The following is a 15,195-nucleotide window of genomic DNA, read 5'->3' on the forward strand; positions in this document are numbered from 1 at the left end:
GAATAAACCTTCAAAGTTTTAACTTTTAATTCTAATCTATCAAAGGACCTAGGTGAAAAGTGGCCTTAAAGATGGGCTCAAAGATGGGCCTATATTTAAAATCTTGGCCCACCTCTGGATTCGAGTAGTCTCCCGAGTCCCGATGTGTCATACATTCACAAAATCACAACTCAGTCATAACCTAGCCACCGTGGGGTTTATGCTCGTGCCTGCCGGAGAAACTTTTCCGACGACTATCCACAACCATTTCCATAAACCTTGAGAGCACCATTTTCTCATTCCGAAATGTTTGAATTGTAAAAGGACTTCTGTTTCTTGCTTGAGTTTGTGAAGCTGCTTTTAGTCGCATTTCAATGGCTGCTTCTAGATTATGTTCGGCGGCGGCGATAGCTGCTGCGTTTACTTCAATGTCGATGTCACAGAACCGCGCTTACGCTGACTCACGGTTCCGCTTTCCTTTCTTCTCTTCTTCACCTCCGGCAGAAGAATCTCCAACCGATCAAAAGTCGTCATCGAATGAGACTAAACCTGACTCCGATGAACCTAAAGGATCTGGTTTCGATCCTGAGTCTTTGGAAAGAGGTGCTAAAGCTCTTCGTGAAATCAATAGCTCTCCTCACTCCAAACAGGTGATACTTGAATCTCTTACGAAGAAATCAACAAGCTCTATAGTCGTTGATTGGTGTGTGTTTGAGACGTTGCTTACATGTTATTGTGTTCACCAGGTGTTTGATCTAATGCGAAAGCAGGAGAAGACTCGATTAGCTGAATTAGCTGCTGAGAAAGAACATAATGAAGCTATTCAAGCACACAAGGACATTGTTAGTAACTTGCTCTTCCTTAGGTTTTCTATTGCAAATTTGAGCATGGAGGTTTTAGCTGATTTTTGCATAATCTTTCAAGTTACAATGATGATTGTATTGTGGGGCTTTGAATGTGCAGGAAAGACAGCGGAAATTGGCTGAGGATCAGAGAAATTTAGTGCAGCAACAGGCACAAGCGAAAGCGCAAATGCTACGATATGAGGATGAGTTGGCAAGGAAGCGACTGCAGGTACTTTTTTAGAAAGAAACTGTGAACCTATGTTTAACATTTTAAGGATTCCTCTTGTGATGGTTTTTTACTGAGAAGAAGTCTTTGACTTGGAAATTTTGCAGACTGATAATGAAGCTCAGAGACGGCATAATGCTGAATTGGTTTCGATGCAAGAGGAGTCTTCTATACGGAAAGAGAAAGCAAGAATTGCCACGGAACAACAGATTCAAGCACAGCAGCGCCAGACTGAGAAAGAGAGAGCTGAACTTGAGAGAGAAACAATTCGCGTTAAAGCCATGGCTGAGGCTGAAGGCCGAGCTCATGAAGCTAAACTTACTGAGGAGCAGAATAGAAGAATGCTTGTAGATAAGATAAATGGTGAAAGGGAGAAATGGCTTGCAGCAATCAACACAACCTTCAGTCATATTGAAGGTATGAAACTAATAAGCATCGTTCCTGAGATATACACATCATGTTATACTTAGATTCTCTCGTTTTTCTAGTTTGTTCTTTATTTTTGGTTCCCAAGATTGTTCTGAAATTAATCAACCAGGAAGATATATGCTTCTGATATTTTGGAAAATGTGACTTCATATTCATTTTCCCTATATGAACTTGGCAGGAGGAGTAAGGACCTTATTAACTGATCGAAGTAAATTGATTATGACTGTTGGAGGAATTACGGCATTAGCTGCTGGGGTTTACACAACTCGGTATGCATTGCTTAACTATGCAATTTATATCTCATTTTTAAAACCTATACAGCTGTGATTAAAGAAGCCTAATCGTTCTTTTTTTGACAACAGAGAGGGTGCTAGGGTTACCTGGGGTTATATTAACAGAATTCTTGGGCAGCCATCACTGATCAGAGAATCGTCCATGGGTAGATTCCCATGGGCAGGCTCAGTGTCTCAGTTTAAGAACAAACTTAGCAAAGCTGCAGGGGCAGCAGCATCTGCAGAAGGTGAAAAGCCCCTTGAAAATGTAATTCTTCATCGTTCTTTGAAGACGAGAATTGAGCGTCTTGCTAGAGCCACAGCAAATACCAAGTCTCATAAAGCACCATTCCGAAACATGATGTTTTATGGGCCTCCTGGTACCGGAAAAACTTTGGTGGCGAGGGAGATTGCTCGGAAATCGGTGAGTTAGTTTTCTTTATGCAACTGAGAACTTGAGCCACTTTCATGAATCTACAATAGATTGACCCATTACATGCCTCACTTACATCTGTTTGATTATATTGTGCTGCAGGGTCTTGATTATGCTATGATGACAGGAGGAGATGTTGCTCCTCTTGGTGCACAGGCTGTTACAAAGATCCATGAAATATTTGATTGGGCTAAGAAATCAAACAAAGGGTTACTGCTTTTCATCGATGAAGCTGATGCTTTCCTATGCGAGTAAGATGCTTTCACCTTTTTCCTCAAGCCTTTTGATATATTACTGATTCTCATCTACTAGAACTCTAAAATATAGAATATAGTTGAACAACTATTCTGATTGCAAATTTTTACCAGCACAATTCCACAATGTAGTATAGTCGGAGTAGGATCAGTGGATTGTTCATGGATTTACTCCCTTACCAAAGCTCATTGTTACTTCTACTGTATCTCCAGAGTTCTTTTCTCTTAATAGTTATCAAATTCTTGATCTTTTATTGCAGACGTAACAGCACTTACATGAGTGAGGCTCAGCGCAGCGCTCTGAACGCGTTGCTCTTTCGAACCGGTGATCAATCACGGGACATAGTTCTTGTCCTGGCTACAAACAGACCCGGAGATCTGGACAGTGCAGTCACTGACAGGATCGACGAAGTAATCGAGTTTCCTCTCCCTGGTGAAGAAGAACGCTTCAAGCTCCTCAAGCTCTATCTCAACAAGTACCTAATGGGTGAAGACAAGAAAGGTGAGAAAGACTCGAACCTTAAATGGAGCAACTTGTTCAAGAAAAAGAAGTCACAGAAGATAACCATTGAAGGAGACCTAACCGACCAAGTGATCAAAGAAGCTGCAAAAAAGACAGAAGGCTTCTCTGGTCGTGAAATCGCTAAGCTTGTCGCCGGCGTTCAAGCTGCGGTATACGGACGACCGGATTGCGTCTTGGATTCCCAGCTTTTTGAAGAGATTGTGGATTATAAAATCGAAGAACATCACCAGAGAATCAGACTTGCGACTGAAGGTGGCCAATCGTTTGCGTAGATTTTTTGTATCACCGAATCACCGTAGTTTCGATTCTATAAAACTGAAATAGTGATATTGTTTAAGAAACCGGTTCAATTACGGTTATCTGGAATTTTGTCCAATTTTAATCTTAGTTTTGACCAGCCCGATTATGTAAACCGCTTCAGACACATCTGACCTCTCTATTCTTTTCAAAGTGTGGTCTCCGAGGGGAACACGGCCAGCCGTATAATAGGACACGTGGCGAGTACTCAGAGAAAGCTTCACAACAAAACCGCATCCTTGGTCGCCACGTAACCTCGTAAAAACACGTGGCGAATAGTAACCGCTTCTCGGAAAGACCTCTGGTCTTTGGATTCGAACGTCTCTCTATAACTATAACTTCCGAGGACATTGGAACTAAGAATCAAAACATTTAAAAAGGGACAAAAATAAATTGGTCATCAAATTCAAACAAGTTCGATTCGTAATCACCGGTTAAAAGAGATGATGGAGAGAAGAAGAACGGCATTGGTATTGCTCGTTGTAGTGGTGGTGATGACGTGGCAGGAGGGTGTTTTGGGGAAATGGGCAGAGTCGACGGCCAAGGAAAAGACCGGTTCATGGGCTGGTTGGGTCTCCGACAAAATCACCACGTAAGTAATATCTGAGACTGGTCGAGTCAGTCGTTTACGTAACCTTCACGTTGAGTCAATTCGGTCTATAATTTCTCACATTTTGGTCATAACTCAGTAAGTTGGTGGTTAGTGAGATTGGTAATGTCTTGTTGCGTTTTTTTTATTGGAATCTTTAGATTCGTTGACTACATTGGATATATATGCACGTATTTGGCCGTAATTAAGTGAGTGATTGAGACTTGAGAGGTAACGCTTTACTTCTTTTTCCAGTGGATTTGGTACCAAGAAAGAGGAAACAGGAATTTATCAAAAAACTAAAGACGAAGCAAGAAAAGCGGCCCGAGCCGCGGAAAACTATGCTTATGACAAGGCAAAATACGTTAAGGACTCTGCTCACGACAATGCAGGTTACGCTAAGGATTTTGCCGAGAACAAGGCACAATACGCAAAAGATTTTGCTTATGACAAGACTGGTGATGCAAAAAACATGGCCTGCGAAAATGCGGGCTATGCGAAGGATTTCGCTTATGATAAGGCTGGTGATGCAAAGGACATGGCCTACGAAAATGCGGGCTATGCTAAGGATTTCGCCTATGATAAGGCAGGCAATGCAAAGGACATGGCCTATGATAAGGGAGGCTACGCGAAGGATTTTGCCTTTGAGAAGGCTGGCAATGCAAAGGACATGGCCTACGAGAAGGCGGAACATGTAAAGGATTTCACATATGATAAGGTAGGAGCTGCTTACGGAAGTGCGAAGAGTATGATGGACTCTGGTTATGATAAGGCTGGTGATGCAAAGGACATGGCCTATGAGAAGGCGCCCTATGCAAAGGACATGGCATATGAGAAGGCCAGCATAGCAAAAGACATGGCCTACGAAAAAGCGGGGGATGCTTATGGAAGTGCGCAGAAATTGATGGACTCCGGCTATGATAAGGTCGGTGATGCTAAGGACATTGCCTATGAAAAGGCGGGCAATGTAAAGGACATGGCCTACGAGAAAACAGGCAATGCCAAGGACGGCGCCTATGAGAAGGCGGGCATTGCCAAGGGCATGGCCTATGATAAGGCAGGCAATGCCAAGGACATGGCATATGATAAGGTGGGATCTGCTTATGGCATTGCGCAGAAGGCAAAGGATTCTAGTTATGAGAAAGCTGGTGAGGCCAAAGACTTCGCCTACAAGAAGGCTGGCAATGCGAAAGACTTAGCTTACGAAAAAGCGCAAGATGCAAAAGACTTTGCATATGACAAGGCGGGTTACGGATACGACAAGACCGGTGATGTGATTAGGATGGCTACAGACAAGAGTGGTGAAGCTTATGAAGGAGCTAAAGAGAAGTCAAAGAGTGCCAAAGACATGGCCGCAGATAAAGCCGAACGTGCAATGGAGTATGGTAAAGACAAAGCAACAAGAGCAATGGATGATTCTATTAACTACATGAAAGACAAATCACACAATGCCAAAGATGAAGCAGCTAGGGGATTCGAAGAAGCCATGGAAAAAGTCGGCGAAAAGTACGGTACAGCCAAAGAATCCACAAAACACGCTTATGAAACCGCAAAGAAAAAGGCTTCTCAAGTTGCGGGAGAAATAAGAGACCGTTATGCTGAGCTCTAAAATCAATTTGTTATACAACAATGCTGAATCTAACAGAGTCTCCTTTTCAAAATGTAAACAACGTCTTTAAGCTAAGAAATGTTGAACAAAGAGAAGTAAAAATAGTATATATAGAGTCTCTTACAAATCCTTCTTCTTTGATGCTTGTTTATTGTTGTGCATCCAAACTTTAAACACTTGTCTTTTCACATTAATCTCACGACAAAACCGATTCACTTCATCGTCTTCTTGTTTAGTCATTCTCCAACCAATCTTCTCAGCAAACTCCATCATCTTCTCTTTCTGTTCTTCATTAAACTTTGTCCTAAACCGTTTCTTGGGTTGATACTGATGAAACTGATCCACTCCATTACCACTAAAAGATTGGTGAAACTTGTTTAGATCCTCCGTCGATGACTCCGCCGCACCACCACCACCACCGAAGCTCATCATTATCGGAGACACGTGGCGGCTAACGAGCGGCCTCTGTGAATGGCCAAAGCTATTGAAATTGACAACAAACAAACCATCGATCTCTTTTCTATGGAAGCTCCGATGACAATCACAAGCTGCACAACGAAGAGACTCCGCCGTACCCTCTTCACCGGATGGCATAAACTCGCCGCAACCGTCTACCACGTGGCCACCGGAGCTCGCCGCGTGGTTCTTTTGGCATTCTCTATACCTCGCCTTCCCCGGAGAAGTAGTTTGAGGCCTAACGTATGATCTTGGAGCAGGAGCTATAGAAATTGGGTTGGTATCAAGATCCGGATCCGGATCCGGTTCCGAGCCGTTTCTTTTGGTGGTGGGTTTCTCTTTGTCGGCGGTTTGGGGGTAAGTGTACGGAGGAAGACGATGATGATCTAGAGCTGATGATTGTCTTCTTGTCATCTCCATTTTCTCATCTTTCTTCTCTCTAACTTCCATCTCTTCTGATCTTGAAGCTTCTGAAGAAACAAAAACCCTAATCTTTTTTTTTATAACTTCTCTCTTAAACAAAGATTATAAAGTTTCTCACTAATCTCTCTACAAAACCCTAAGCTATTTTGATTAAAGAAATCATCATAGCTTTAGCTTCTCATAAACCTATGGAGAAGAAAATGAAGATGATAAGTATCTCTACCTAAGTTCAAACCTTTAAAAAATTTTGACTTTGACTTTGTATTAGTGATAGCCCACCAAAACCTACTAGACTAATCTCAAGACTACCCGACAAAAAAAAATCTCAAGACTACAAGCAATAAATTAAAGGAAAAACTGATTTAGACCCATTTAAGAAGAGATTAAACTCAGCAAGAAAAGAAAATAAAGTTTAGGTCTTTACTAATGGAAAGAGAGAAAAAGAGGAGAGAGAAGACACTATTGGTCCTTCTAGATAGAGAAAGAGAGAATTGTGTTTCCTATTGACCATCAATTTCCAAGAGAGAAAAAAATCTAATGAAGGAGCCAAGTGGGTTTGGTCTGTGCCAATAACAATAATAACACAGTCCACTAAGAAACAAGAGATAGAGAGAGAAAGTAAGATGTGGACTTGTAGCAGACAGTGCCACGTTGTTTCTCTATCATACAGTGTCCGCACATTGGTCGCAATACTCATAAATTCTCTTTTTTTATTTGATTTTTTTTTAATGTTAATATAGTTGATGAGATTAGTGTGGCTTAGCGTAAAATAAGCAAAGGCTCAACAGTATTATAGGCCCTAGGGCAAAAAAAAATTTAGGTCCTTAGAATTTTTTTTTTTTGTTTTTTGTGTTATATAAAAAAATTGTATGATATTTTTATTAAAAAGTTAATTATTAAAACTAAAAACAATAATAAAAAAATTTATGGGCCCTTCTAAATTTTATTTTTATGTTGTAATTTAAAATTTTAATACTTTTATAAAAAAAAAAAAAAATAGACCCCTTAATTATTGGAACATGGAATTGGACCTCTGGCCGTCGCACCGCTCGCCCCCTATTTGAGCCGGCACTGTAAGCAATGTAGGTAGGTTTAGTATGATGAATGATCAGTGCTTAAACATATAGCGCATTAACATGTTGTTTATAATTAAAATAAGAGATTGCATGCCTTATGTGCATTTATATAACCAAAATTCGAGTTGGTCAAAATATTTGTAATATATGCTTTGATTCCATTTCTAAGTTTGATTTTTTTTTTTGATTAAACTACTAGAGAGCAATAAAAAAAAGTAATTAGATAATCCTATATTATATTTTCATGTAAAGTTTTTATATAAATATTTCAATAATGCTTTGACAAAGCTTTTCACTAAATGAAAAGCTTTGTCAAATTAATGAAAAGCTTTGTCAAAGCATTATTGAATAACTCAATTTTGGTTAATAGAAATGAACTCTTTTAAAAACACTTAAATGCATGTTTAAAGTTACGGAAAATATACAATCATATATATGAAAGTTGGCCAACTCTCTCCATATGAGTGCCACATCATCACACAAGCAAATGACATGTGTCATTTTACATTATTTAAATAAAAAAATTTGCAAAATTAAATGAAAAAAATAAAAGTTCTTTATTGTATTAAATCCTCTTAAATGCTACTCTTAACTTATTTCTTCAAAATATGAAAATTATAAAATTATGTTAATATTATAAAATTATAAAGTTCTTCATTTTACTCTTCTTATTTTACTAAATTTTTTTCTTTTTATCAATGGTGACTAATAACTAAAAATAAATATGTGTTGTAGTTTAGTTGTTTGCTCTCTAACATCTTATTAGTTTAATAATTTTACCTTAAATCTTTTCTCATTATTACGTTTTATGGTTCATATACGATAAATATGTGTTGTATGCAATCTTATTAGTTTAATAATTTTACCTTAAATCTTTGAGATGTTAGACATACTAAGGAATTCAAGACACGACTAAAAGTGATGATAAATGACTCTTTAATTTTTTGCTTTCTTTTTTTTCTTTTAATATGAAAACTCTTCAGATCTTGTTCAAATTATGTCAATCCAGTATTTAATCATGAACCTATTATGATGTGGTCGGGGTACTAGATCAGGAGAGTTAATAGAGCAATGATTTTTTTTTTTATAATTAAGTTAGACAAGTTTCAAACCACACAAGTAACATAATTATATATTACTGTATCAAAATATTCTATATTATTATTGTATGTAGTCATGATAATGAAAAATATTATGATCTTAGATATATAAATAATCAAATTTATACATGAAAATGCATAAATTGATATTTCAGGTCAAAAATAAATGTAACCACAAAAATTGTAACTACATAAGATGAATCTAATTTTATTAACTATACGATAACAAACAAATAAAAAACATAAATTAGCAATAAAAACATTCGACATAATTTTTTTTTAACAATCTTCAAAACAAATCAACGCGTAGCGTGGATGATTATCTAATAAATATAAAACGGAGCAAACGACATTGTTTTGGGCGGATTTGTGTTTCAGAATGCAACCCCTAGGGTTCTGAAAACTTTACAATAGTGAGAGACATTTAGAAAAGACTTGGAGGAGGAGGTGACGAATCTCTGTAAAAGTGAGACTAAATGAATATAAAAACAAAAACAAAAAAAAAAAAAGAAAGTTGACGAATGATGTTCTACATGATGTTCTACTAGGCGCTAATCGGGCGTTCGGTATGAGCTTAGCGATTAATCGGAAAATCAGATTAAAATCGGGGACTAGTTTTAGAGTTATTTTAATATTTTAAAAATATATTAATCTAATATTGTTTTCAAAATTTCAGTAAACACATAAAAATATATTTTAAGGCAAATTTTTATGATTTTTTATTAAAAAATGAGTCAATTAGCTGCATGCTAATTATTTGAGAAATAATTAGGTGTGACATACATAAGTTTTTTTCTTTGCAAAACAAGAGAGAGAAAACTTTGGTTTGGTAAAATTCGGACGAAATTGCCCCTCAAATTAAAAGCGGAAATTTTCTGTAGAAGATATATGCGTCATGGAACTTACAGTGGGCCACCACTTATTAAATGCTTCCATCGATAATATATTCTACTACATAATTAAATGTCGTGATATCTTGTTTTTTATCGGATACATGGATATATATCAATACATCGTAATATTCTATTAATATTGTTTACATATGATATATCACTATAGAACATTGTAGTGGTTGTGATAGGTGAGTGAAGTAAATTTAACATTGTAGTGGTTGTGTTGAATTGTATGTTAGTGGCGGAGGAGGTGATAGTGATGTGAATGAAGAATATATTGCGGTTGAAGAGAAGGTGGTTATAGTGAACGGGATAGAAATTATATTGGCGATGACATAGGTGAGACTATGACGATAAATGAATTGAGAGACAAAGATGCTTAACCATCACTAGATTTGTTCTTAGCGTCGTCGGTTGACGGTGTCTCAAATCATCTCTAACAGAAGCTCAATAATAACGAACGACACCCAAACATACGACGTCTCTATACCAAAATTTTTTTAAGGTTTATGGAGTACATTTTAATCAGAAAAATGCAACGAGTTTATTGAATTCAAAATATCATAATTTTAGATGCAATCAGTTTTACAATTAAGAAGAATCATTTGTTTGGGGTTTTTATAAAGTAAAGAAAAAAGAAAAAGAAGAAAATAAATAATAAAAGGAAAGAGAAAAGAAGAAGGAATAAAGAAAGAATGAAGTGTTTGATTTTAGGGGTATTTTAGTCTTTTTGTCATGTTTTCAAATGATCATTTACAGGTTTGTCACTTCTCCTTTGACTTAAATACTTCTCAGTCTTAAGATATGTAGTGTAATTACTCTTAAAAATTATGATTTTTATTAAAATTTGAACATAAATTATTGTAAAATATCACAAACTTCCAATTCAAATATTTGAATAACAAAAAAAAAAAGTTGTTTTATACTTGCAATAAAAAAATAATCGGAATATGTAAGAATATGCGGAAATTGGATTAGGCGGGAATTAATCGGATAAAACGGAGAGTAATCGGGTGACTGATTTCTTAAAGGATTAGTCATTAATCGATGCGGAGAAAGTGGATCTAGCGATTAAGCGGAGAGTAATCGGGGTAGGCAGAAATTTTTAGAACAGGAATACTTTTGGTTATGGCTGATTTCTCCAACATGGAGCCAAAAGATCACTAGACCATAATAGAAGAACAAAAAAGATTGTATTGCTGGATAATGATTATGATTCGTTGATGACATAAAGGATTATTATAATTTGTTTAGTTGAACAACTATATTTAAATTGAATGGTCAATCTAGATACATGTAACTATTGAATTGCTCATGTGCGACATGTCTCATCCCATCTGTTGTTCCTCGCGGCCACACGTTCGGGGAAATCTAACTCGAGTTTTTTTTACAATAATCAATAGTTGTTATAATAATTACTTTATTATATGGTGTATATAAATATAAATAATGGAGAAAGAATTATACCCGCAGAAGGATCGGGATACTGAAAATAAAGAGATGAGAGGAGGAGAGAGAATTCTTATAACTTCTTATTGTTGAAGTATGAAAATGTGATTTACAACGAACGAATTCATTCGTTTATATAGGCAGGAAAAAGTAAGTTACTATGCATGCATAGTGACGGTGGGCTCCACACAAAATATTATTTTACGATCGTTTACGCATGTGTATTTGATGTTGCAGCTTTCCTTGACTTTTACAACACTCCCCCTTGGAGACCAGTGTCACTATGTCTCTTGCGTAATATTTTATGTTGCCTCGTTAAAAACCTTTCTAGGAAAACCCGGTGGGAAAAACCATAATAGGTAAAAAGAGTGCAACCGCGCAAGCTCCCCCTCGAATGATCAGGATCATAACTTACAGTCTTGTTGACGACGCATTCCAATGTTATGAACATGTTTCCTGAATATAGAGGTGGGTAATGATTTCGTGAAGAGATCCGCAGAATTCTCGGATGATCGGACATATTTTACTTCAATGTCTTTATTCTTCACGAGTTCTTGGGTGTATGAAAAGAACTTTGGAGGGATATGTTTGGTTCTATCGCTTTTGATATATCCTTCCTTTGTCTGAGCAACACATGCAGCATTGTCTTCATACAAGATAGTTGGCTCTGTATTCAGACTAATTCCACTACTGGTTTGAATATGTCGACTTATTGATCTTAGCCACACGCATTCTCTACTCGCTTCATGGAGTGCGATGATTTCAGCATGATTTGAAGAAGTAGCTACAAGTGTCTGCTTCTGAGAACGCCATGATATAGCAGTACCTCCAATCGTGAATACGTATCCTGTTTGGGATCGAGCTTTGTGTGGATCTGATAAATATCCTGCATCTGCAAAACCAATCATTTGACCATTTATATTTTTAGGATAAAATAACCCTAAATCAATAGTCCCTTGAAGATAACGAAAGACATGTTTAATTCCGTTCCAATGTCTTCGTGTAGGGGATGAACTAAATCTAGCCAAAAGATTGACTGAAAATGATATATCAGGTCGAGTGCAATTTGCAAGATACATAAGGGCTCCAATTGCACTTAGATACGGTACTTCAGGACCGAGTATCTCTTCATTCTCCTCATGCGGTCGAAATGGATCACTCTCAACGTTAAGTGATCTAACGACCATAGGAGTACTCAGAGGAGTTGCCTTATCCATGTTGAATCGTTTTAGCACTCTTTTAGTATACGTGGATTGGTGCACAAATATACCCTTTTGGAAATGTTCAATTTGTAGGCCAAGACAAAACTTTGTTTGTCCGAGATCTTTCATCTCGAATTCCCCTTTTAAATAGTTTGTTGCTTTCTGTATTTCATCTTGAATCCCAATTATATTTAGATCATCAACATATACCGCGATTATCACAAATCCGGATTTTGTTTTCTGGATGAAAACACATGGGCATATAGGATCGTTTACGTATCCTTCTTTCGTTAAATGTTCACTGAGACGATTATACCACATTCGCCCAGATTGCTTTAACCCATATAATGATCTTTGCAACTTTATTGTACATAACTCTTTGGGTTTAGATTTCAATGCTTCTGGCATCTTAAACCCGTCGGGAACTCTCATATAGATATCTGTATCTAATGATCCATACAAATATGCTGTAACAACATCCATGAGACGCATTTCTAAATTTTTATCAGCCGCTAGACTCATCAAGAATCTAAACGTTATTGCATCCATAACGGGGGAATATGTTTCCTCATAATCAATCCCGGGTCTTTGAGAAAATCCTTGAGCTACGAGACGAGCCTTGTATCTCGTAATTTCATTTTTCTCATTTCGTTTTCTAACGAAAACCCACTTGTATCCAACCGGTCTCACATCTTCAGGTGTGAGTATAATAGGTCCGAATACATTTCGCTTATTAAGTGAATCAAGTTCGACTTGGATGGCATCCTTCCATTTTATCCAGTCGTGTCTCTTTTGACATTCATATACAGACTGTGGTTCTGGATCTTCGTTTTCCTCATTTATTTCTTTTGCTACGAGGTATGAGAAAACGTCATCGACTTCATCCATTTTATTTCGATCCCAGATCTTTCCATTATGGATATAGTTGATAAAAATCTCATGATTTCCTTCAGGCTCATGATGCTCATCATTGTCATTAGACTCATGATTCGTTTCTTCCAAAATGCTTTCTGCTATTTTGGGAATATCGAGCTTTTCAGCTTCCTTTCGCTTTCTAGGATTTTTATCCTTAGAACCAACTGGTCTACCACGCTTCAGGCGTGTTCTAGACTCACGTGTATCGTCTGCTTTTCCATGTTCTTGTGGAATTTCAATCCGAGCAGGAACATTTGCAGCTGGAATATGTGATTTGGTTATCGTTTTAGTATCTGCAAAAGCATCAGGTAATTGATTTGCTATACTTTGTAAATGCATAATTCGTCGAACTTCCAGTTCCGACTGTTTCGTAGGAGGATCAAGATGTAACAAAGATGGTACACTCCACTTTATATTCTTTCCTACTTGTTTGTTTTCTCCCCCTAGAACTGGGAACTCTTTTTCATCAAAATGACAGTCAGCAAAGCGTGCCGTAAAGAGGTCACCAGTTCGAGGTTCTAAATACCTTATAATAGATGGAGAATCATAACCCACATATATCCCTAACCTTCGTTGGGGTCCCATCTTTGTACGTTGTGGCGGTGCTACAGGCACATATACCGCACAACCGAAAATCTTTAGATGAGAAATATTTGGTTCACGACCAAATACTAGTTGTAACGGGGAATATTTATGATATGCACTTGGTCTCATTCGGATAAGTGCTTCAGCATGCAAAATAGCGTGTCCCCATACAGAGGTTGGGAGTTTTGATCTCATGATCAATGGTCTTGCAATTAATTGCAGGCGTTTAATTAAAGATTCAGCCAAACCATTTTGTGTGTGAACATGAGCTACATGATGTTCTACTTCAATTCCCGTTACCATACAATAATCATTAAAAGCTTGGGATGTGAATTTACCAGCGTTGTCTAGTCTAACTCTTTTAATAGGGCAATCAGAAAACTGAGCCCTCAGTTTGATTATTTGAGTTAGAAATCTCGCAAATGCAATATTTCGAGATGATAATAGACAAACATGTGACCATCTGCTGGATGCGTCAATTAATACCATGAAATAGTGGAATGGTCCACATGGTGGATGTATTGGTCCACAAATATCTCCTTGAATTCGTTCAAGGAATTTTGGTGATTCTTTATCAATTTTGGTTGGCGATGGCCTTATGATAAGTTTTCCAAGAGAACATGCGGCACATGTCTTTTTATTCCCATGATATATCTCCTGGATTTTCAATGGGTGTCCATGTGAGCTCTCTATGATTTTTCGCATCATCGAGGTGCCTGGATGACCGAGGCGATCATGCCATAATGTGAAATCTTCTGGATTTCTTTTAATCACTAGATGCGATTCGATTGCACTTATATGAGTATAATGCAATCCTGAAGGAAGTTTTGGAAATTTTTCCAATATAAGCCTTTTTCCCGATTTATCAGAAGTTATGTACATATACTTCTTTTCATTCTCAGTTGCAGACTGAGTATCATATCCTTGAAGGTATATGTCTTTGAAACTCAACAAATTCCTTTTAGATTTTGGAGAATACAAGGCATTTTTTATGGAAAACTTGGTTCCATTAGGCAACATAAAGTTGGCCATACCAGTTCCTTCAATCACGTCTACATGACCTGATATTGTATTGACAATCATGTTTGTCGGTTTTAAGTTAGAGAAATATCTTTTGTCCTTTAGAATAGTGTGTGTTGTGCCACTATCTGGTATGCAAATTTCTTGAGCCATTTCCTTGGAGATTGTTTCATCCATTTCTGTGATTAAGATAAACAACAATAAAAAGAAAGTAAATTTTATTCATAAAAGGAAAACACACAATAATTATACATTAAATTGTTGTTAAAACAACATTATTTTTCAAAATAACAAAAGCATAATATTATATATATGACATAACTAGAGACTATTTCAGCAGTCTCAATACAAGCTCTTTAGTTAACCGCAAAAGCGGTCTAATCCAAATCATTTGCAAAGGAGGGAGAATCGAGATACGATGTATCCTCGAAGTTTTCTGCTAAATTGACTTCTTTCCCTTTTCCTTTCGTGGAATTCATGTACAACTTACAAAGATGTGGAGGAGTTCGACACGTACGGGCCCAATGTCCCTTAGATCCACATCTATAACACACATTCTCACTCTTCTGGGTGGAATTTTCTTGGTGTTCCTTCCCTTTTGAATCATTTTGAGGACGAAC

At 37.2% G+C, this 15,195-nt stretch overlaps 3 protein-coding genes across 3 annotated transcripts; 2 read left to right on the forward strand and 1 right to left on the reverse strand.

The window, feature by feature from the left end:
• Positions 1-149: 149 nt before the first annotated feature.
• On the forward strand, positions 150-3,373 carry LOC9320194 (ATPase family AAA domain-containing protein 3C). Its single transcript, XM_021031739.1, has 8 exons — positions 150-629; positions 726-821; positions 943-1,053; positions 1,158-1,467; positions 1,658-1,748; positions 1,842-2,175; positions 2,287-2,435; positions 2,699-3,373. The coding sequence occupies exons 1-8, from the start codon at positions 354-356 to the stop codon at positions 3,231-3,233; spliced, it is 1,902 nt and encodes a 633-aa protein (XP_020887398.1). The 5' UTR covers positions 150-353; the 3' UTR covers positions 3,234-3,373.
• A 224-nt stretch (positions 3,374-3,597) lies between these two features.
• LOC9320195 (embryonic protein DC-8) lies at positions 3,598-5,585 on the forward strand. Its single transcript, XM_021031740.1, has 2 exons — positions 3,598-3,850; positions 4,103-5,585. The coding sequence occupies exons 1-2, from the start codon at positions 3,702-3,704 to the stop codon at positions 5,454-5,456; spliced, it is 1,503 nt and encodes a 500-aa protein (XP_020887399.1). The 5' UTR covers positions 3,598-3,701; the 3' UTR covers positions 5,457-5,585.
• Positions 5,481-7,009, reverse strand: LOC9320196 (zinc-finger homeodomain protein 6). The gene has a single exon (XM_002886119.2). The coding sequence runs from the start codon at positions 6,360-6,362 to the stop codon at positions 5,577-5,579; it is 786 nt and encodes a 261-aa protein (XP_002886165.1). The 5' UTR covers positions 6,363-7,009; the 3' UTR covers positions 5,481-5,576.
• Positions 7,010-15,195: the final 8,186 nt, after the last annotated feature.

Source organism: Arabidopsis lyrata (genome assembly GCF_000004255.2).
Source record: "Arabidopsis lyrata subsp. lyrata unplaced genomic scaffold ARALYscaffold_3, whole genome shotgun sequence".
Lineage (NCBI taxonomy): Eukaryota > Viridiplantae > Streptophyta > Magnoliopsida > Brassicales > Brassicaceae > Arabidopsis > Arabidopsis lyrata.

Excerpts from the sequence above, each read along its gene's own strand:
- LOC9320196 (XM_002886119.2), bottom strand. The coding sequence starts at position 6,362 with ATGGAAGTTAGAGAGAAGAAAGATGAGAAAATGGAGATGACAAGAAGA.
- LOC9320194 (XM_021031739.1), top strand. The coding sequence starts at position 354 with ATGGCTGCTTCTAGATTATGTTCGGCGGCGGCGATAGCTGCTGCGTTT. Across the intron at positions 630-725 it reads GCTCTCCTCACTCCAAACAG|GTGTTTGATCTAATGCGAAA; the intron begins GTGATACTTGAA and ends TGTGTTCACCAG. Across the intron at positions 1,749-1,841 it reads GCTGGGGTTTACACAACTCG|AGAGGGTGCTAGGGTTACCT; the intron begins GTATGCATTGCT and ends TTTTGACAACAG.
- LOC9320195 (XM_021031740.1), top strand. The coding sequence starts at position 3,702 with ATGATGGAGAGAAGAAGAACGGCATTGGTATTGCTCGTTGTAGTGGTG. Across the intron at positions 3,851-4,102 it reads GTCTCCGACAAAATCACCAC|TGGATTTGGTACCAAGAAAG; the intron begins GTAAGTAATATC and ends TTCTTTTTCCAG.